The 24699-nt window shown below is 36.7% G+C and overlaps 1 protein-coding gene across 1 annotated transcript; it reads left to right on the top strand.

The window, feature by feature from the left end:
• Positions 1 to 385: 385 nt before the first annotated feature.
• On the top strand, positions 386 to 17914 carry LOC145994270 (protein takeout-like). The gene is made up of 6 exons (XM_083130374.1): positions 386 to 517; positions 9124 to 9219; positions 11045 to 11195; positions 13906 to 14039; positions 14780 to 14932; positions 17719 to 17914. The coding sequence occupies exons 1-6, from the start codon at positions 442 to 444 to the stop codon at positions 17877 to 17879; spliced, it is 771 nt and encodes a 256-aa protein (XP_082986500.1). The 5' UTR covers positions 386 to 441; the 3' UTR covers positions 17880 to 17914.
• The last annotated feature ends 6785 nt before the right edge of the window (positions 17915 to 24699 follow it).

The raw sequence follows: 24699 nt of genomic DNA on the forward strand, positions 1-24699 counted from the left end.
CGAACCGATTTTCAGCACCGGTTTTGCAAATACTGAAATAAAATATAAATCCTTGTGCAATGTCACGACTAACGACAGACCCACCTATATGTACTTCACCTTATGCATGTATCAATTAATATTTTCAAATCACTGTTTATGTTGCAAAATTCAGCATTTCATGAATACCCTACGACCTTTGACCGTGTTAATTAATTCAAATATTCCATCAAGTGTCAACACAAGGGAAGTGACTTGCAACCCTGCACTCGTCGAGTGCAAATGTTGATTTAGCACTTGTGGCGATGAGTTCAAATTTCAAGGCCCCACTCAGAAGTGTTGTCAAGGGACATATGCTGGTACATCACAAGGTTAAATTTTCGAGAACCGAAGGACACTATATAATCATTTTCGTCTTAATGAAGAGCAGTCCAAATCATTCAGCTACACACCTCGCACAATATGGCGACTTGTAGTCCTTTTGCAATATTGTTCATCATTTCAGCTTTGCTGGAGGCAACATTGGCGCTTAAATTTCGTAAGTACCTTTGGTTGGTTGTTTTCGCACCGTATGGAACCTTAGTTCTCAACCATTGTTACAGTGTGAAATAAAATGGTTGTTAGAGCGTCGCTGTACGGTAGTCCCAGAACGTATACATCACAATTTTGTCAACATTTAACCTCAGTGGTGTTAAAATATCACAGATAGAAATTTGCAATCTACACCAGTTCAACAAGGGCGCCTGCAAGATTTTTCTCAGTGCTCAAAGTGGGGGAACGTGTGCTGATGCTATCCCTCGTTAAGATAATGCACCCACTAGGATAATTTGCATGGCATACACGTTATCCACTGAATTTTCTCCATGTTGTTTCATATAAGTATACCTTCACTTTTCCCCAAATTAGGCAAAGCACCCCCCCCCCCCCCACGGAGGGGCAAGTTAGAGTTAAGATTTCATATCTTGCTCTACAGCTTAAAAAATCATATTTTACCTGTTATTATTACTATTATTATTACAAATCATAAAATTAAAATTGAATTCAAAATACTTTGGCATTGTATTCAAGTTCGGACTTGAGTCCAATATTTAAGTAGAAACTGGATTCCGATTGCTTCCTTTCCATAAATATCAATCACTTTGTTGATGAACAGTTTTCTTTCTGTACTTTTTCACCACTCAATCTGCCGTCTTTCATGGCACTTCTTGTCCATGTTTTCACGTTACAGTTAAATCATTGGAATTATATACGGTTTTCCCCAGATATCTCAGAGGGGAGGGGGAGGACTGTTCCTCTGGGCCTCCTTTGCAGGTATCCTTGCATTTCAACACCACTAAAGTCAAATGTTGATCAAAAGTACGGTGTGGATCCTTCGAGACAATGCTCTGTATCACTTCAGCAGAGTTTTTCAGTGTGGTGTTGTATAATTAGGAAAATCGAATTCTCAGAATGATGAAGTTGGAAAGTATGATAAAGGTGTTTATAGGGTGCAGAGAAATGTTTTCATGTTCAGAATAAAATTTTCCTGAAACTTGCTTCTCTTTATGCAAATATTATACATTATTATGAAACATTAGTAAGATTGAAACTGTGGAAGAAACTTTCTTGGAAAATAAAATATAAACACAATGCTAGAACTAGCAGAAACTTTAGTTTTGTTTTCCAATGCGGAGGGTATTCTTGTGTAGTCCTTGGTATACAATCAATCTGCCAAGTATCACTCACGAAACTACACTCTCTGATACATATTACTTGCACCACGAGCATGGACTCTTCTTGGAATGTAACTCTTCCAATTCCAGTGCTTCCACATGCAATGTTCACTTGATTTAGAAAATCCTGTTACAGTGTGTATACATTTTGTATAGACACCCTGTATATTAGCTAGTAGTAATTATTAAAGTGTGTTAAAATTGAAAGGTGGTGTTATACATATTGGTGATGAATATTTCAATGGTAAAACATTTCATAAATTTCTTCTCACAGATTTCCAGGAACGCTAACATGTATTCTAACATAAGCATACCATATTTCCGAGTAAAATGAAAATTTTACTTCTCAATTCTTTCCGCGGTTACTCATAGTATGAAACTTATGAGCAATACTTGCATATATTTTGGTTGATCTGGAATAATAAATGTTTTTCACATTAGTCCTGTATCAGCGATATAGATTAACTGAAAAAAAAAAATAGAAGTACAACAGAAATTAACGGAAATATACAAGGTGTGTCATAAGTAATAGCGCAAACTGACACAGTTGAAAGTACACGATAATAGAAGCAAAAAATTCTCAGTAAACATGGGTCTGCAAACGAGCCGTTTTAGAGATAATTGCGAATGTGTGGCAAAATGTACTGTTCGTTGCTGTAAGGTTCCATTTTCACTACGCAGTACAGCACAACTGACGTGACTCCCACAGTGCGATTAGACTGTGTACTGATTGTATCCATCCTGTTTGATTACAACGCCCTCTCTCGGAAATGTTCTGTTTTGTAAACAAAGAGCAAACCCCGGAACGCGCAAGGAGTAAAGCACTCGGTGTTTACAAAATGCAATCAGTGACGGCTTCTAACCATACATTCGCACACATTATTAGCATTTTACCAACTAGGACGACGTTTACAAACAATGAAGTCAGTGGCGGCTTGTAACTACCCATTCGCAGTTATCTCGAAAAAGGCTCGCTTGTAGACCCATGTTTACTGAGACATTTTTGCTTCTATTACCGTATACTTTCAACTGTGTCAGTTTGCGTCATAACTTATACGAGGGCCACTATTTATATTTTGAGCCTTGGCAACACTGATTGAAGTTAGGCGCGATTTGACGTTTGCACGGAATCGTCTGGCATTATTGACCATAACGTACTTCAAATGTTTTGTCAATAGCTTCATTTGTGTTGTTTATGTTGCCTTGAAGATTGCGCGACAACAATAAAATGGAATTAACTCGCGAACATTTTCGTGCGATGATTTTTTACGATTTTCGACGTGGATTATCAAGACAAGAGTGCATCGATCAAATTACTTCCACATTTGGCGATGAAGTCCCATCATTTGCCACCGTGAAACGCTGGTATAACGAATTTAATCGTGGCCGCCATTCGCTCACCGACGAGATTTGCGAAGGTCGTCCAAAATCAATTGTTGTTCAAGAAAACATTGATGCTGTGCAAAACCTAATACTGCAAGATCGTCATGTGACATACTGTGAGATTGAGGCAACCATAGGCATTAGTTCCACCAGCATATATAAAATATTACATGATCATTTAGCTGTGAGAAAGGTATGTTCTCGTTGGATCCCACACAATTTGACAAAAACTCAAAAAGACGCTCGCGTTAATTGGTGCAAACAAATGCTCAATAAATACAATCGTGGTGCTTCAAAAGACGTACATAAGATTGTAACAGGTGACGAATCATGGATATATGCATATGAACCGGAACGTAAACAGCAGTCGACTGTATGGGTGTTTCAAGATGAACCCAATCCAACAAAAGTTGTTCGCGCTCGAAGCACATCGAAACAAATGGTCGCCTGTTTTTTCGGGAAAACTGGTCATGTGGCAACTGTGCCTTTAGAGGAACGTAGAACGGTCAACTCTTAATGGTACACAACAATTTGTTTGCCAGAGGTCTTCGGTCAAATACGGAAAACAAACAAACGCCGTCGAATCATTCTTCATCAAGACAATGCCAGCTGTCACACATCTCGTCTAACAACCGACTTTATGAACAGTCAAAAAATCGAATTGATGGGTCATCCGCCGTACAGTCCTGATTTGGCACCCAATGACTTCTTCTTGTTCCCGAATGTCAAGAATAAATTGCGTGGACAACGATTTTCGTCGGCGGAAGACGCCGTTGATGCGTTCAAAAACCATATTATGGAGGTGTCTCAAGAAGATTTGAAAAACTGCTTTGACAAATGGTTCGAACGAATGCAAAAGTGTATTGACCATAAAGGAGAATACTTCGAAAAACAATAAAGCAGTTTTCAATGCCAAATTCCTGTTTTTTCATTGTTAGGCTCAAAATATAAATAGTGACCCTCGTACATAACCCTGTATTTCATGACTGAGAATACTTTTCTATTTACTTTCCAACTATAGCGTGTATTGAGCCACTGCAAACTTGTCTTCAGCAATTATTGTCTTTGTGTTCAAAGTACATATAATCCTAACGATGAAAGAGAATTAAAATATTATTAAAACCATAAAAGTAAAAAAGTAAAGTGCTCCCCTGTGCATTGCGCTACGCCAAGAAGACGTATTGTGTGTGTGGAGTTAGGACCCCACACTTCCTTGATCACAGCCGAAGGTGGGATGATCAAGCACCACGCCCATGGCCACCTTTACCCCCCAAGAGTTTCCTCCAGATACCCAATTTATACGCACCTGGGTGGGCGCCGGAGCTGCTTGAACAGGTGGAAGAAAGTCTCGTAAATAAACGTATTATTATTATTATTATTTCCTTTATTCAATCTTAATTGGAAAACGTCATCGTACAACGAAAGAGGTCCGAACGCTGGACACGTCTTGGATGATTCATTGTGTTGGTGCCATGATCTATTTCATCAGTTCATTCGAATTCATCCACATCGTCACGATTAACCAAGGAGGTATAAAAGCGACGTAAACTAATGGAAAGAAAAGAGAAAATGTCTTGTTCTGGCTAATTTTCGTTAGTTTTATATTCAAAATCAAGTAGCATGATAGGGAAATTACAGGAAGATGTTATGAAACGATTTGTATACAAACAGGCTCCCTTAATAATGTCTCTGGTGGTGGGTGGCCTTTGTACATAACATATAAATAACTCTTTAGGGTTTTTCCTATACTATGAACACTCTTCTAAGAGTTTTGTCTTTTGCCGAATAATCTAAAAACTATATAAGGACCTACCAAGCATGCATGCATGCATATGCACTTCTTATTTACTTATTTATTTATTTATAACTGTCATTATTTCGAGGAAGGAAGTTGTGAAATTTAAATATAGCAGTTGATACGCAAAGTATGTATATTTCAGAAAGAATTATTGAACATCTATTCTTTGCGTATTTCTTGTTAGAGAAGAGTTATAATTGAAAACGCTGTTGTCCATATAAATAACAGATCAATTATTTTATGTGGCACTGACATCTAGTGACTATTGCCATGATGTAATCATTGACATTCATTTTGTTTATTCTACATTGATTTTCTTCCACTTATTGCTAATTACGAAGATGAGGATGAGTGACTACATGATGAAATTGATGAAGGGACATTCGCAAGGAACACCCATGGAACACCCATGTCCAGGTAGGGATTTGTACCGGGGATCTCTGACGACGTAGAACGCTGTGCTAACCCCTCCGCCACAGAGGTCTCCGTTATAATAATTTGGGAGTGTTGCGATTGCATAGTGGTTAACACTGTTACCTTATAATTAAGAGATAAATGGTTTGATCCCCGCTGGAGGCACATTACACAGTGCATATTTCACTTTAAGCTGTAGGTCCAGACCCGGTTAACCTTCCGAGCATGAAATGGACTTAAACCTTTTTTTGGAATACACAGACAAGCGTTTCCACATTATACAAGGTGTTCATAAAGTACCAGTAATATTTACTACTACATGCTTGAACAGTATCTTCTTCCTCAGTTGGAGGAATTCCAGCCAACCATAATTTTTTCAACAAGATGGGGCACCCCTTACATTGATCCAAGGATGTTCGAGGTCTTCTGGATAGGCATTCTTCTGGCAGGTGGATAGGCCGTCATAGACCTATTCCCTGGCCACCGCGCTCTCCTGATATCACACCCTTTCGATTTCTTCTTTCTGGGGTATGTCAAAGATTGTGTTTACCGCACTCCTGTTCCAGATGTTGCTACTCTTCGAAGTAGAATAACGGAGAGTATCGTAACTGTTACTGGTGATATGCTGGGGCGTGTATGGGCAGAAGTAGATTACCGCCTTGATGTTCTGAGAGCAACAATATGGGCGCACATTGAGGTGTATGGCATATAAACGTGGAAAGTTGTAGCTCATTTTGCAATCAACAGCATTGTTCTATTGCATGTTGTTCCCGAGCTATGTTTTTTTGTAATGGTACCGGGACTTTATGAACACCCTGTATTTTACTTTTAGTTTATCTTGGAATTCATTTAGGATTATACGCGAAGACAATACTCTCGCTCCACGAATGGTTGCGGAAACCATTTTAGACAGTGGCATAACAGGGGAGGGGGGATTTTGGGGCTTGTGGGAGCTACAAAATTGTCTGGGTGTCATAATTTTTGTGTAATTCAGAAATCCATCGGAGAGAGTCGGATTTTAAGTAAAGGTGTTGTCTGTAGTTCTGGAATGATTTCTTCGGCCAAATGATAAAGTCATTGTGCCCTAACAAAAACTTCAATTACGTCTCGCAACAATGTCGCAATTCTAAAGCTTGTACAGTTGGATTCATGAAGTATTACCGTGAAAATTGTCCATCACCATCTTCGCGCACTTTATTTGACGAAATAGCTTCAAGAATTAAAAGAATACTCAAAACAAGCTGTTGACAATTTCTGCACCGGCATACATAAAAATCCGTTGCTTAAAAACACAGGATGTAAGAGAAAAATTAATGAAAATAGTCATGGACAATTTGCCGAGCAAATTAGTGGATCTCACTGTACCGAGCAAAACGAAGCCAGTGTTGTTGTGCAGTCTGTAACGTTTCAAGGTATATCAACAATCGTAGTCAATTCTATTGTATTTTAATTCCAGAATTCAGGAGTCGTACAGTGGGTAGAGTTCAAATTGGTGCCCACTAGACTCTGCATTGGACCACTTTCGCTCGGAAGTACTCGATCGAATCTCCCACGCTCGAACGTGATACGCTCGAATATATGGGAGATCCAATATAATTTCAATGGGACAATACTCGGACATATATATGTGTAAAAATTCGTCCTGGTAGTTTCAGCCCATAATCATCTATTCATTTTCATATCGTAAGATAGGCTAAATTATATTTTAACAAGTGACTATGTTCACTTCAGTTTCAATTTCACTCCGTCTTTCACTTCACGATCCATATTTGAAGTCCCACTACTACTGAAAAATTACGGTTACACGTGAAGTACTGGGCTTCGAGCGTATACCGATCGTTTGAATGTTCGAGCGTTATTCGCTCGAGCGAAGAAACTGTCTATTCGGTGAGCCATCTAGCGTCATCCGTGCGAACTATTAGACGATCGAGGAAAAAGGCCTCGATGCAGACTCTAGTGCCCGCACACAATGTACGCTGAATGTACGGCTTATTAAAATTTGCACTTGCAGTTTTATCCCTATATATTTCCATAAGAAATTCTTAAACCAAGCATACGGACCTAGTGACAATAATACGGTCCGTTTGCCATGTGTAAGGTATTGTCGGTTTCAAAAGTTTGCAACGCTGACAAAGCAAAGCAGGGGAATCAGGTATCTCCAGTCGCTCATTACGCAATCCAGTTTCTCTCACTGTTCATTGGTGGAGCCGTCTCGCGTCACTACTTGCGCAGAGACTTGTTCTCGTTCGCCTCGTCTACAGTTAGCTGGTACGGGGTATACTTCAACTTAACTGTGGGGGGTGGTGTTTGAGCCTTCTCTGGTGGTATGGGTGTTTGGATCGGATACCAGCTCATTGTGGCTCCGCCCACCCGCTTGCTCTCTTCCTCTGACGTCATGCGCGGCGTTGCTGCAGAAATTTTCCGGGACATAACAGAGCTTAATTTTTGATCCTAACAGTGGGAGCTGCCTGGTTGAGAACTACAGACTGCAAGGCGAACCACTCAACTCCATTGTGTGGTGAGATTCCTATATTCGCTCATTGAACGAGCAACACGATTCTCTGTTTATATTATACTCTGTCTCAGGAATCAGTGGAGCAAGGACGCGCATAACAGTAGATATGGGGAGATAGGGTTGGTGGAGCGAGGCAGTGTTCCTTTCTGCAAATGTAGGCGCACTCACTTTCCCTCTCACGAGTTCACTGGCCGAGCCCTCTCGGGTCTCAAGTGCGCAGAGACTTGTTTTCGTTCGCTTGCTCCAGAGAATTCCGGGATAAAGTTGAAATTACATATTCATTGGTCTGAAAAATATTTCATTCTATTGACATCAACGTCGATATTTCGATAATATATATATCGAATCAATACACTAACGAAGAAGTAAAAGAAGCCGACGCCAAAACATCCGAGTTGTACAGGGATTCGAACCCAAGATATACAACATCGTAGTGTAGTACTTGAATCACTGAGGTGGTTGATACAGTGCTTATTTCCAAAATACATTACACTTCTGGCATTACTAATTTTAGTTGCTAGATAGTTCACAAACGAATGTAACATTATCATGCTTTAACTTGCATACAAAAAGCAAACGACAAATGTTACTTCCAAAATATATTACACATCTAGCAATACTAATTTCAGTTGCTAGATAAATCACAAACGAATGTAACATTATCATGTTTTAACTTGCATACAAAAAGCAAACGACAAATGTTACTTCCAAAATATATTACACATCTAGCAATACTAATTTCAATTGCTAGATAGTTCACAAACGAATGTAACATTATCATGTTTTAACTTGCATACAAAAAGCAAATGACAAATGTTACTTCAAAATATATTACACTTCTGGCAATACTAATTTCAATTGCTAGATAGTTCACAAACGAATGTAACATTATCATGTTTTAACTTGCATACAAAAAGCAAATGACAAATGTTACTTCAAAATATATTACACTTCTGGCAATACTAATTTCAATTGCTAGATAGTTCGCAAACGAATGTACCATTATCATGTTTTAACTTGCATACAAAAAGCAAACGACAAATGTTACTTCCAAAATATATTACACTTCTAGCAATACTAATTTCAATTGCTAGATAGTTCACAAACGAATGTAACGTTATCATGTTTTAACTTGCATACAAAAAGCAAACGACAAAAAGACAACTAAAGGCAAAATGATAATATAAACAACCATAATTATGGCTGAGTGTCACACCCTTCATAGCCTGTAAACATGGAACTTTCCAGGTAACAATTCCAGCATTTTTGAAACATAAGGTAAGAGTAAATCATACTAAAATCATAATCTCTATTTCTTGCAGCAACTCAGTACACGATACCATGTTTCCGAGACCATCCAAGGTTGAATGAGTGCATTCAAGCTGCTGGCACACAGCTAGCAGCAAAACTTAAGGATGGTAAGTTTGAAGTTTTTTTTTTTATATATCCACACACACACACAAGGGGATGTTTCATTTATCATGAGAGAGATTTTTAAGGATGTTCTCTCACAGAATCAATTATCGAAAACGGTTTATTCTTGTCTAAGGTGTATGGTGACCATACGTCCAGTTTTGACTGGGACAGTACCGTTTCAGAGACGTGTCCCGATCGTCCCCTCCATATTATTAAGAAGTCACTATTTGTCCCGTTTTATAAAAGTCCAGGAGTAATCTTGAACGCTAAGTCTAAATTTGAGAGACATTTCATGGTAAAAAGATGCATTGTTTTGTACATTTACGGAATTGCAAGAATAATTTAAAGTTTCTGCGTCTTGACACAAACTCGAAAGAAAATTCTAGAGTTGTGTGTGTGATATGTGGGGTAAGGTTTTTGGAGAGATTTATAAACGGTTGATGAAGAATAAGCTGCTCTCAAGAAGATTGGTTATCCTGCTAAATACTTCTGGCATTACTTAACTTCAGCGCAGGACTAAAGAATGATCAGAAAGGACGAGAAACGCTATGAAAGTCATGTCGAGTTTATAATAATTAATACCTTTTGACAACGGGAGATCATATTTAATTTATTGTATATGATGTATCATTTATGTGATCCATCCTTTAAATAATAATGATAAGTTAATAATAACAATAATTTTATAACTAGGCCTAACCGATTTTTCAGAAATGTTGGGGGGACTGATCTCCTTGGGATGTCCCGTTTTGGGGTCAAAGTATTATGGACATCCTACTAAGGTGGTATGTTACGAAACAAAAAGTTAGTAATATCATGCAGTTATACTCCTAAGATATGCATCATTCTACTTCATGCGTGTTACAGGATTGTTAAACGCTTGTGATTGAAGTCAGTTTTGAAATAATATAAAAATTTAAATATTTTTTTCATCATACCCTAAATATTGTAAAATGTACAGTGTATGTAGCCTAAACATTATTATTAGTTGGTTCTTCAGATTTGATCCACAAATAGTATGAACATGAGACCATAAATTAGCAACCGCCTGCTTCAACATGTGAATTTTTAACTGAGTAAATATTCGTATGTGTGTGATCTGAATGTGTGATGTATGTGCACTACTACTACATCATATACGGAAGCATAAAATTGGACGACTGGCAGAATTTGATGTTGCAAAATCACTATTTCCCCATCTACTCACAGCTCGTTACATTCAGTTTTTTAACACATTGTACGTTTTCTGCGTAGGCAATTTGAGCGAGGCTCATTTTTAGAGCTCTCGCTTGTTTCCACTTAGGAGATAGTGTTTTATGCACAGTAAGGCTAATCGGGACTGGACCTACAGTTTAAAGTGGGATCCGAACCACTATGTGCCTCCACCGGGTATCGATCCCTTGATTAGAAGCCGACGACGCTACCTCTGCGCCATCGGGGAGGCCTCACTGCATGGTGCACGGAAACCAGACATTCTTGGCACTGTAGGTATTTTCTACTCTTACGGCGGACGCTCTACATGCTGGCAAAGGGAGTGGGGAGCGGGGAATACGCAGCAGACCAACCAGACAACAGCGGTGGCGCCGAGATATACGATACGGCGGGAGGAAGTACTACGTACACCTCGTTCTACAGGCTGCTGCGTTTCTTATAGCGCTGGATTGGCCGCTTCCCCCGCTCCCTACTTCCCTTGCCAGCTTGTAGAGCGGGAAGACTGGGAAAGAGCTATAGTTGACTTGGTCTGCCCAATAAATGGCATCAAAGCACTTCTGCCCAGGTGTCCGATTTCGTGAATCAACATAATGAGAACATTCCCATGTCATCTAGGTGATCCACAGTACAAGGTGCGCCCCCTGGACCCTCTGAGGGTGGAGGAGATGCTGGTGACCTCGCCAGGGTCAGGAGCGACGACCCTTACAATCAGAATGATGAATCTGGACCTGACTGGTTTATCAACCTTAGAAGTTGTGGACGCTAAGTAAGTATTGTCATCATTATGTTAGGAACTTTTAAACCACTCTTTGATACTTTTCAAATCCTTCGTAATGTAGGAGCACGCGTGTGATCAATTTTCAAGACAGACATGTTCCCTTGTAAATTGTTTTTAGTATGTACATCCATATTTCACCTTATGAAATCATTGTTGGAAACTTTACTGTTTTGTAACAGGATGTAACTCTTTTGCCATCTTAGCTAGTAAAGTTGAAGTCCTGATTCGAACGCCACTTTACTTGAAAGAAAATTCCGAAATATCAGATTCCCTCTGATAATCATGTCAAGTCTACGTGGAAACAGTACATCCTCCCCTCAAACCTTTCCCACCAATAGCGTTCGTTTCAGAAACTGACAGTACTTGTCAAGTCCACGTGGAGTAAATGAGTTGTTGCTAATTCTGTTGTTTTTTAAAGAGATTTCATAACGTGAGTTTACTGTTATCTTTGCCAGGTTGTGTTATATTGTATTTTGCTATATTTTTTAAAATAATATGGAGACCTTGGGAGTGTAAAGTTGTCTCAGTTTGTGTTGGATGTCTAAACACTGCAGGTAAAGAGACAACAACGCTTCACAGAAAAGAAAAAAAAACAAGTGCGGGCTCGAAACCAGATACGCGTCCTGGAGGCTTTTTCTCGACCTACGTCAAAGATACCGAACTGGCGTTCGAATCAGGACTTCATTTATAGAAATCGCGAGATTCCTCAATGAACATCTTGCTTTAAATTCATTCCTTGTGCTCAACGGAATTTCCTTAATGCCCACAACGACGTACTAGCTATCTTGTGAGGAAATGAACGTAGGAAGAATCTGGGAACAGACTTTGACAAGATTCAAGTCATCGCCCTTTTGTTGAACACGGTAGGGAAAACATTTGGTTTTATAATTGTAAAGGATCTAGGAATGTAATTGTTCTAATAAATAGACTAAGGTGTGGAGATGCAGTAAGTTATCATCATTTACTTAAAATACACATTTTACAATCACCAAATTGTGATCATGGTAATTCAAGAGGTGATGCTCATCATTATCATATGCGAATGTTCTATTCAATTAAAACACCATTAAGCCTTGTTTACATGATATGAAAAACTCAATATGCTGACCAAGGCAGTCATTTATTTTATTATAAAACATAAACTAAACGTAACGTTTCAACCTTCTAGCAAAGTCTTCTTCAGACTCTGTACCAAGTACAAATGAAACAAGCTACAAAACAGGACGATATATATATATATATATACACAAAATTACTCCCCTCCAGACTATTAGAAAGTTGTTCTGGAACATTCTAGCAGGTGGCTTTCCTTTGTCAACTGTACTTTCACCTGACAGGCTAAACATTTTCATCCATATGGAATGTGGTTGTACTCTTTATCTCACGCTCTTTTTCCTTCATTCTTCTTCCTTCTTCTCTCCTCTTTCTCTCTTGTCGTTTCCACTCTTTCTAACACCTTCTTCCATTCTTTGTTTATCTTCAGTCCCCCAATCCAGTTCATTGTGTCTTCTTCACCTTTCTTCTCTATTTCCTTGGAGAAGTATCTTAAGAATAGCGAAGAATGCAAACAAGAAATAGGAAAACAGAGAAGAGGAAGGGATTATCTACGAAGTGAAGTGTAAAGAATGTCAGTGTGTGTGTACATAGGAGAAACGAAAAAGAGGCTGAAAGACAGGTTGAAAAAACATAGGGATGATGTACGACTTAAGAGAGAGAGGAATGCGATATTTAAGCACACGAGAGAAACAGGACATGACATAAGAGTGGAATGAGGCTAAGCAGATAAGAAGGGAGAAGAGAATACTAGTGAGAAAATGGAAGGAGGCCAAGGAAATAGAGAAGGAAGGTGAAGTAGACACAATGAACTGGAATGGGGGACTGAAGATAAACAAATAATTGAAGAACGTGTTAAAAAGAGTGGAAACGACAAGAGAGAAAGAGGAGAGAAGAAGGAAGAAGAATGAAGGAAAAAGAGCGTGAGATAAAGAGTACAACCACATTCCATATGGATGAAAATGTTTAGCCTGTCAGGTGAAAGTACAGTTGACAAAGGAAAGCCACCTGCTAGAATGTTCCAGAGCAACTATCTAATAGTCTGGAGGGGAGTAATTTTGTGTATATATATCGTCCTGTTTTGTAGCTTGTGTCATTTGTACTTGGTGCAGAGTCTGAAGAAGACCTTGCTAGAAGGTTGAAACGTTACGTTTAGTTTATGTTTTATAATAAAATAAATGTCTGCCTTGGTCAGCATATTGAGTTTTTCTATTCATGTAGAGAAACGAAATATTTTATAGAAAGCATTATCAAAAATTAATGTTCCCTTTTCCAATCAATTTAACTTCATTATTATACGCACCATATATTCGTATTGGAGACATTATACTTGCTTTTGTGAGACAAGATAATATGTGGATGTGATGTGATCAGCAATACGCTCTGACTGCCCCTCCACCCTACAGATAAACATTAATAAGAGACTAGGTACACCCAGTGCTGCTTCATGCAGCTGAAATCACCCACCCGGGGAATCGACCACAATTCTCCGGTGTTGCAGTCAGACGCTCTGCCAACTAGAACACCGCGGCTCATGTAATATAGGCCTATAATACAACTACCTGCTGCATAGCAATAATGATCTAATTGTTAAATAAAAAATGAATGAAACAATTGAACGTCAGAACCATTTCTCACTTTTCAGAGTCGACTTTGACAACTACAGGATGGACGTGGAGGTCAAAATTCCAATTTTCACAATCAGCGGTCCTTACAAGATAAGGGGAAGAATTTTCCTTCTGCCTGTTGTAGGATCTGGCCTTCTGAACATTACATTACGTAAGTTTAATATGAATTTCTTGCAATTAATAATTACTGCAAAAACAACCACAGGGACTAAACATTCATATCATTCCATACGTTTGAAATATTATTTTGGCAATATGTATTCTCAAAATAAGTCAGTATTTTAAGTTTTGCGATCTCTATTTTAAATTTAACTATTTTTGCAAAGCTTGTGTTAATATTGATTTAGGTCCATATATTTTTAATATAGACCCTATTATTTTTTCCTTCTGTTTTATAGCTTTAAGTTTTAAACTTCGAAATTTGTTTTCTTGAAATGTATATTGAAAACTTTCAGACTATAGTAAACTTTGGCATTCTAACATGAATATCATAAAGATGGTAGCTCTATTTTGTACTCGCAATGTTAAAGACAAATTAATTCAAAATTATAGACTTTGTAGTTATTATGCTTATGTTATATAGCATGTGGCACTGCAATTAAGATCTGAAAAAATATTGAATAGCAAGTACATATTAATATAATTGCATATTTGAAATTTTATTGCATACTTCTAAATGAAAATCTAATAATACATAAACGTATTTTTATTTGATAGAAGATATTAAAGTACTCGTGACATGTGCCATCTATAACTCAAATAATGCACAATAAATATTAATTTATGTTCTGTTTCTACTGTAAACCGACCCTTGAAAATCCTGTTTTATTTTTTATTGTGTGAAGAATTCAAATATGCTCTTCTATTAAGCTACTTCAACTATGATTCCAGCAAACATTCGCTTCAAGACAACCTTACAATTTGACAAGATAATGAAGGATGATTTTGAAGAGTACTTAGATGTTCAGAAAGTGGACGTTAAGATGCTAGTGGACAAATTGCACATCCATCTTGGTTCTCTGTTCAATGGGGATAAAGTTCTAGGTAAAAAAATTATTATCACATAATATATTTTGTTCATATGTTTTAGCACTGTATGAGATTACAACAAAAATAATATAGTCAAGAAGATCACTTAAAATCTGAAAGACGCAAGCAAAACATGAACACAAAATATCACATCTAATAAAACCTATATTTCACATCAATTGTAATTAGACATACATGGAATCAAGCCCGGGCATTGCAGTACAGCAAGGCCAGAAGTTCTGGACCACAGTATTACAGTTGCAAAATCCTTTATTTTTACTTTAAAATTTTCTGTAACTATTTTCTACCATGTGATAAGAATAAACCTGCATTCCTCACAGTCTGTTCGTTTTCGAGATGGCAACCCTTAGCACCATCTTGTGGCGATTTGACAAAACATCTGTGTACTTCGCCCAACACTCCGAATCCAAGGGAAGCAGGATATAAAATCAGGAGTCTGTGACCTTGAACCATCCAATAACCGGCTATCTTCTATGCACGATATCTTTACTCCCAATCAGTAGAGCCTGATATGCAATCGCAGTACCATCAGTAAGGCCTGCTGTTATATCTACTGTAGTTAAATACTGTACGGTTAAATATCTACGTACAGGGAATTTTTGTACCGTAGATCAGCGAAGCATTTTCTTTTTAAATATATACTTAAAAGCTTTGGAGCACGGTAGAGCCGCAAAACTATGATTTTTTGACACAAGAATAACATATTATACATGACGGTGATCGATTGAAAAAAAACACATTGAAATCAAAGGATATTTTATCAAGAAATGACATGAGTTTGCAAACAAAGACTACTTTTCATCTTCAAATTGCCACTCATTAAAGACCTTCAGGATTCTTAACTTTCTTAATTTTCTGACACTGCTTCCCCTAGATAAATGTCACCCTCACGCCACTGTATACAATATCTATCAGCCCAGCGCTATTAAATATGAGTAATTTTTGTAATTACAATTTCAAACTTACTTCATGGTAATAATGTCAGAGGAGAATTGTACGATATAATGCTAACAACAGACATATTTTTATTAAACTTCATATCATTACCATTGTTAAATGTAAAATCGTAAAACACCAGTCGGAAAGACCTCAGCATGGTCTCCGCGACCACTACCCTTGCAAGAATTGTTCAACTACTGTTTACACCAATGTATTTTATGTATTTGAACTAGATATGACACATATTTTGGACAATACTATGAGTTAGAAGGGCTCACAGAATCAATGACTCCTTTTTCTCATCTAATGCACGTACACTATAGCTGTGTAAGAAATACTTAGACTTGTAAACGAAACGTTTTAGCATCTTCATAATATTTGGATTTTACAAAGGAAATACGGGAATATAATTTCTTCTGAAAGCAGAGGTTAAAGTGAAAAATGAATGCAAATTTATAATGGTCTAAGATGAAACCTTAAACATCAACTGAATTCTTGGTTATTGAACTTTTTGACAGTAGAAAAATGCTGAGTTCTTCTGTAGAAAAAAATTGAAACCCGAAGCCCAGATGTCAGTAGTGTAATCATTGGGCATACAATTTAATTTATAGGACACTTTGTGCACAGTTATTCCGCTGTAACCTTATACGTTAATTACACGAAATTAATTGCAGATGTTAATTGCAGGTGTTAATTACGGGTGTTATTTAACGACGTTTTTGTTTACATGAATTGTGTCCTTCTACACTGTGAAAGAAGAACAATTTCACGACTATCGATGCCTTTCAAATGTATTAAATAAAAGTTACAATATGGAAAATAATGAGAATGTTTATTAAATACAGTATAATCCACAAAATATTAAGAAAGAGCAACGAAATTCATAAACTTGATAAACTCAGAATTTATGTTCTTAATACAGTTTCACATATGTAGAACTTCCAGCCTATAAACTATAAATATAGTTATTTTGGAGTTTTTTATTCTCCCTAAAAGATATCTTATAATTAGAGTAACGGGAAAGAAATCAACTCAAAGCAACAATACAATCGCTTACAGAGAAAGACCGTCACACAGCTTACAGCTTGGTTTATGGCTTGCATTCTATTCTTTAAAGTATTAGAATAGTACAGTATTCCCAAATTAACAATGTTTTCAAATTTTCTTTAATTGTCTCGTATCAGCACTACTGAACGCATGATTTGATTTGCTTTATAATAATGATAATTCTATGTTTAGAAAAATATATGTTATAAGTTAAATGATATCTATTATATCTAATTACAATGAAGAACATATCTCAATGTGAATTTGCCAATAAAAAAGGGACATTTGCGCATCAAGACTGCAGTTCGAAAAAATCAGGACAGGGATTAGAAATAGTGAACTGTGACGAGCCCGACCAAATTTGGACATCTATTAGCCTCGCGTCAATGGTTATGAAACCAAAATTACTAAATATAGCTAGTAGACTCCAGACTTCTGGAGTCTGCCTCTCTCCAGAAATAACCCATTCATTTATGCAAGAAGAAAATCTAAGTTGTTGCAAAATTTTAAAAATCGTCCATGTTATTTTTGAAGTTTTTATAGATTCACAAAGGAATATTTCATGGTTCGAGGAGGGGGGATGTCCCCCTTTCCCCCCTTTGGTACGGACCTGAGCCGTAGATTATCCAGTAGGCTCTGCTGTTAAAATCTAATAAATAAATGAAATTCAGAATATTTTATTAATATACTACTAATACCCTTAAAATGAATGAGATGTTATTTGAATAAATCATTTATAGAAGAAGCTGGTTATTTCAAACTTTAACTTTTTGGTCCATGCCTTTATTTTGCAGGCAACTACATCAATTACATAATGAACGAGAATTGGCGATACATTTTCCCTGAAATCCAGCCATCTTTGGAAGACGCTGTTGGGCAAATAATGCAGGAAATTGTTCACGACTTTCTGATCAACATACCTTTCGACGAATTGTTTCCTAGAATATTAATCTGATCGTCCAATGAGAATTGAAGATTTCCAGTTGTACTGTTTTAAGCACAGATGTATAAAAAAAATAATGATGTCTGTAGTGTAGAAATGAAAATAAAATATCTTCAACAGAATGCTGTATGTAATTTTATACCCTTAATGTTTGGGGGTGTGTGGGGAGGAGAGGGGTGGGTACCGAACAAGTAAATAATGTAAAAGTTGGAAAGGGATAGATGTTAGGGTGACTTATTAATATTATTGTCAGTTCGATAAGAAATAAACCCAAATAAAACATCTTGCATGCTTCTCCAAGCTGTAATTCTTACAAGTGGGGGCTCTGTTGAACATTGTATTTTAAAATAATAAGATAATCAACAGGTTTCAATATAGTGGCGAGAAGCCTTTGCTATGTTTTTAGTGTTTCGCATTGTGTTCATATTGTCTAGACTAGAGTGTTGCAGGGGGAGGAGCCAAATAGTTCGCACGGACGACGCTAGATAGTGTACAGAAATAAGACCATCTTCGATCGATCGAATAATGCTGGAAGAGGCAAAACGAGCGGTATACGCTCCAAGGACCAGTAGAACACTTATAACCGTAATTTGTCTGTGGGCCTTCAACTATGGATCGTGAAGTGACAAACGCAGTGAAATTGAAACTTAAGTGAATTTAGTCATAATCTCCATATTGAAATGTAATTTAGTTTATCTTACCAATACATATATGAAAATAAAACAGATGATTGTGGTCTGAAACTGTCAGTACAAGCGAGCGAAAGTGGTTACATTCAGTTCTCTCTAGACTATATTTCAGTGGACTGAGACGGGGCCTCCGAGATACTTTACGGGCCGCAACCTGATGACGTCAAAGGACTGATGACGTCAAAAGATTAGTCGTGCGTTTTGGCGAAATACATGTATTTGAATGAGAGATTTGTACGATAAAGAGTTCCTGTAAATCTATTCATTTCAGAGTAAGAACAATAATTGTTATCGAAAACTAAACATAGTTGTCTCCTTAACAGTTACAAGTAAATTTATGCGTTTGTATGTAGTACAACATTTAATTAGATGTTAGTAAAAAAAAAGTCTGTGTTCAATCAGTGCGAGATGTATGACTTATAGGAATTTGTGAATATAGCCGAATGGTAATATTAATTGCATGAATGCCGACTTTGTAACTATTATATTACTTTATTTAACACGAAAAAATTTTGATTGTTATTTATACGTCCGTTTTATTGCTCATTCGTTGTCTGAAATTGTGCAGTTTAAAAATGCAAGAGTCACGTCTTTAACAATTTTCTTTCCAGTCACAGTAAAGGATATTCACTTACTTCTTCATGCTATGTTCCAGTTTACAAGAATTATGTGCTTGATATACTACATGACGTGACAGAAATACAATGTACATCAATAGAATTTTACTACTTTGTTCAATTTTATTAGCATATTTCACAAATACATTGTGGATAATTTTGTACCTTTGTACTCGGTAATGGATGTTATATTTTCGCTTTATCGATTATTTCTGTCAAAAACAGGAAGATCTTTTTGATTATTGCGATGTTGTTAACGAACTAATTATTCAAAAACGTGTACTTGTGTCAACAGCATTTAAGGTATTTGGAAATGTAGACAAGTTGCTAAAGTGAAAATTTACTATGTAAAGAATAACGATTATTACATTTGAATAGTCAGTCATTGTGATTTCATGTAACACAATTGATTGATTTACATTTATGCTCTGTGGAAAAGTAGAAGAGCGAGATATTATCTCAACCTCTCAACCTGTTGTAAATATCACAAGCAGAGGGGGAAAATATAATTATCAACTTATATGTCAGCGAATATTTGCATGACACGATTTCAGTACATGTCCAGGTACAGTGGGATCCTTGAGTATTACCGTGCAAATTGTCCATGACTATTTTCATTTATTTTTTCTCTTACATCCGATGTGTTTTTAAGCCATAGATTTTTATGTACGATGGTGCAGAAGTTGTCAACAGTTTGTTTTTGAGTTTTCTTTTAATTCTTGAAGATCTTTTTGGGTCAAATAAAGTGCACGAACATGGTGATGGACAATTTGCACGGTAATACTCATGGATCCCACTGTACAGTTAGAAGTAAATTGTCGTTATTAGGGATGAAGGAAACACGCTGATATATATATTAAAACTTACGCCTTATCCTGAAAAATAACTTGGCTAACTTGTCTCTTGGCTTTTACCATAAGAATTTAAGAATACGATATTCTTTTAACAATAATCTCCTGATAGAGCATGAGGTTTATTGTATCCTCTTGCGTTTTGCTTTGAGCTTCTTAATTAAAGTAAGTTGTTTGCAAGTTGCAATAATATTCTCAACGAGTTTAATGTTCAGTGTGATCGCAAATCCCTTTTCATAGGCTTGAATTACTGTTAGGTCATTTAAGATTTGTGTTCTTAGCATCTAGGTATTGAAAATAGGTTAGGCTAGTACGTTTGTTGCATTAGTATTTGTACACTTTCTCTCTTTGCTTGCATGTAAGATTTTGATGCGAACAATGATTTAAAAAAATATATAACCTACAACCAAACCACGGGAACTTGTGCATCCAAATATTTACCACATTTCTAGAAAATTGAACATTTATCAAATTAGACACGGGAATTGAGTTTCCACAGTTGGAAAGCTTATTTAATAGGAAATTCTAATCTTACAAGCTCTTTCCTCAACCATCCCTACGTAAACTTTTACAAAATTATCTTGCATACATAACTTGGACAGTAAGTAGTTTTCATTCCACAGCAATTATATACTAACGACGATAATTCTTTACGAACTTGCAGTAAGTTCCAAATGTAGGATGAAATTTTATCTACATCGCCTTTTTTCCATTGGTAATTTGAAAAATAAAGGTACTTTATGCAGAACGGTAAAGATTGGGTTTTACTTTTATCAATATTATTTACGTACTTTCCAATGTCATAATATTTGAAACGTTCTTCAGGTGAAAGCAACGTTCTGGACGAATAAGAGAGGACTATTCACTCAGGAAACAAAATATTATAAATTACACTCTTACAATGCACTTTGTTAAATGTTGTAAATGGATTATACTGATTACTTGAGTAATCCTGTGGCGTCACGAGAGCTGGTGTGAGGCCCGTACATAAATATAAGTATCTCTCGGAAACCCCCCGATTGAGAGCCTCGCTCGTGGTATAATTATTTAATAAATTCTCTCAGTATACTGCGTTGTAGTGGAGGATCAGGAGGGCGAAAAGGTGACGTGTTACCATTATTTTGACTACGATGTCTTTGACAAAATTAAGAGATTTTAAATTGAAATTAATATAGCTACTAGAGGGTGATATAACATCATTATAAAGTTAGTATCTTCATGATATAATTAATTTTATTACAACATTTTAATAACAACGTATCTACTATTGCATTTGAAGAAAATCTGTGTAAGAATTTCAAGATGGGGGACGAAAATTCGACATTTCGTACGTTGCCAGCACTTGAAATTATGTCATGCATTCAAATCTCTGTTATGCACTTTTTCAGAGTAAGAAACGTTTTTCAGATATTTTAAGTATTCGGTCTACTGTGTTGAGAAACTAAATTTGTAGTATAAAGATAAACAACTATTGTGACGAAAACAGAAAACATCATAGAGCCAGCGGCTATTTGTGTGATGAAATTAATGAAATTAGGACTATATATTTTTACATTATTCTTACTATTTTTCTAACTATTTTTAATATCAACAATAATGAGCATTTATTAGTCCTCTAATGGTGTGGGGATTTCCTTGTAAACATGTGTGTTGCCCAGTGCCGTCGATTAGGAGGCAGTTCCCCCCACTTTTTGCCACTTTTGCTCCCGTACTATGCTAAACCTTATGTACCAAGAGAAAGTAAACTGTCTTTGCCCCCCTAGTTTTGGAACCTTACCTCTCCAGTTTTGGAACCCAATAGCCGCCACTGGTGTTGCCTGTTCACACATGAATTCAGAATTGGCTACCCCAAGCAAAATTTTTAATTTGCACAAGACCAAAACGTGACCTGACCTAATCATTATTATTTGAATTAATATTGGAGTGCTATAAAAAGAATAAAAACCAAATACAACAATGACACTAATTGAATAAAAAGATGTACAATAGAAAAAATGAAATTACACTATTAAGTTCGTTGGACATTAACTTACTCACGAAATCTATCAACGATTTCTTTTTCAGTACTGAATTTCAATTATTGTTTTGCATTTGACGCTCCTCTGGCTAATCGCGACGTTGAGAATTAGTGATGACTGGATGAAATTGATGAAGGGACACTCGCAAATAACAACCATGCCTAGGCCGCTATTCGAACCCAGAAACTTCGATTGCTAATCTCGAAACTCGACCACTTAACGCGCTCGGTCATCAAATCGGCTACTAAATTTCTAAATCTGTTATCGTACATAGTGCAATTTTAAGTTTCTGGCATTGTGTGTTCTAACTATGTAAACTATTTTAGAGATTATAACTATCACAAATATGCCCTGTGCTTTTAAGGAGGTATCTGATTAGAGTTAGATGAGCTCCATTCTGCCCCGGATATTGTTGTCTGGCTGGGGTAACTAAAAGTCAATAATAACTTACGTTTAATAAAAATCTATTTATCATAATACAGAGCTAAAACTATTGGTATATACCTCATGCACTTGTTAGATGTATATTATTTACACAATGCGGCTTATCTACAAGGAGATATTCTTCGAAATTATAAAAAATCACAGAAAGGATGCGAAAAGCACGATTCTCGTCTCTCTTATTGCACAACACTAGACCAACGTTGCGTTCTGTCGTCAGACGAGGAATGCCCATATTGTTAGGTTAGGTCTGTTAGTTTTGGTTCTATTAGCATAAATACACTGAAAATTTATTCCTTATACTAATATAACTAAACCTAGCTTGCCTAACCTAACAACTTAGGCATTTAGCCTAACAATAAAATCATACCACGGTGACGTCAGAACGCAAGGTTGCTCAAGTGTTGTGCGATAAGGGGGTCGATCCTGGTAAACGAACGACACTACAATGTGAATCACAACTTCCCGTGATACAACATAACAAAATAAGGAAAATGGCAGTCTACACAGGATGCAACATCTAACAGAGGTTTTAGGCAGGGTACCCTGTTCTGCTCCGGGTTCCCGTACATATTTTTTTACATATTTCAGCCATTTATTCTACATTTTATGAGCATACTTCTCATGTTTTGACTACACATATACCCATCCAGTCTTTACTCTTGATAAAAATGTTTGGGATTAAAACTTACACACATCTTTAAAATGGTATTGCACATTCTCAAAGCTCTGTTATAGACTCAGTTAAAATACCTGTTTAGTAAAACGAAAACATGTTCCAAATTTGGTCTTATGCATGCACAAGAAAGTATGCAAAAATCAATGTTTTTAATATTTAATCGTGTTTGTGGATTGTCCCGGTGGAGTCAGAATTCCACCTTGGATTAAGCACATCCAGATGGCGTGATTAGTCAACAGTACCTCGATGTCGAATTTCTTACGCAAGGCTCTTGGTAGCTGCTGCTTGAGTAGCACACAAAGACGTTATGCAACTGTTGACAAGACTGATTTTTTGCACGTGGCAATGACGTGTGATTTATTATAACAAAAAATAAGTTTCTTTTGAACACGCTATCAATTAAGATGCTAAGAAGCGTCTCCTTGCGGAATGGATTATCATGGTGAATTTCCGTGTCATTATGAATACCGAATCCATTGAATAACTTCGTGTTAAAAGGAACCCGAGTTTAAGTGTTCAACTAAGTGGCGGATGATCGTGACTAAACTGTTTGAATAGAGCAGGAGTGTCCAAAGTGGATCTTTGTCATTTAATGCGTGGAGCCAGAGCTTTCTTTTCTTAAATCAAAATGAATAGAATAAATTTAAACGTTTTTTTTTGTTATTTTGATTTGCTTTATTTTACCGCGCTTTTTGTGCCACTTGTGGCTAATTTGCGAAGATGGAGATGAGTGATGACATGATGAAATTAATGAATTGACACTCACAAACATCCACGCCGAGGCCGGGATTCGAACCCGGGACCCCTAGCGTCATAGGGCGATGTGCTAACCACTCCGCCACGGGGGCCGCCAAATTTAAACGTTATAATTATCAATTCCATATATTTCTTCCATGTTTTGACCGTATAGTGTAGCCCTCTTATTTTGGTATTTGGTAGTGACATCTGTACTTATATGGAGGCTTGGATTTAGGGTGTGTGGTGGATACAGCTCCCGTCTATAAGGGGCCCTTTAATGTGGGAATGTTAAAAAAAAAAAAAAAAAAATATCGGCAACCATCTGGAATTACTTGGTCTACTATCGGATTAAAAATGATAGATCGAGTTTAGACTGGAATTAAAAATTAACAGTCTGCAGTTTCCACGGTTTAACGGATATAGCTGTGTGCCGTCTTGCCACGTTCCGCGCTCATCTTTATTACGCTGAATAAAAATTTGTATAAAATCGGTTTCTCAATGTGAATTGACAACGATAAGTAATGGATTTTTAAAAAGATTCAACGAGCTTCCAAACAAGACCAATATTGAATTCGTAGGACTACCCAATACTAAGAAATAGTTGTATCGCAAAATTGATAACTTTTTTTGACAAATTTTAAACATCTGAAAATTATGATTTATGTTTAAAACCTTTCTGCCTGCACCATACCGAAATTTCATGGTAACACCATTAAGCCTTGTTTCCATGATAACCAGAAGCTCAGTATGCTGACCAAGGCAGAATTTATTTTATTTTAAAACATAATCTAATCGTTAC

The sequence above is a fragment of the Lepisma saccharinum genome, chromosome 10, assembly GCF_977018435.1.
Source record: "Lepisma saccharinum chromosome 10, izLepSacc3.1, whole genome shotgun sequence".
Taxonomy (NCBI): domain Eukaryota; kingdom Metazoa; phylum Arthropoda; class Insecta; order Zygentoma; family Lepismatidae; genus Lepisma; species Lepisma saccharinum.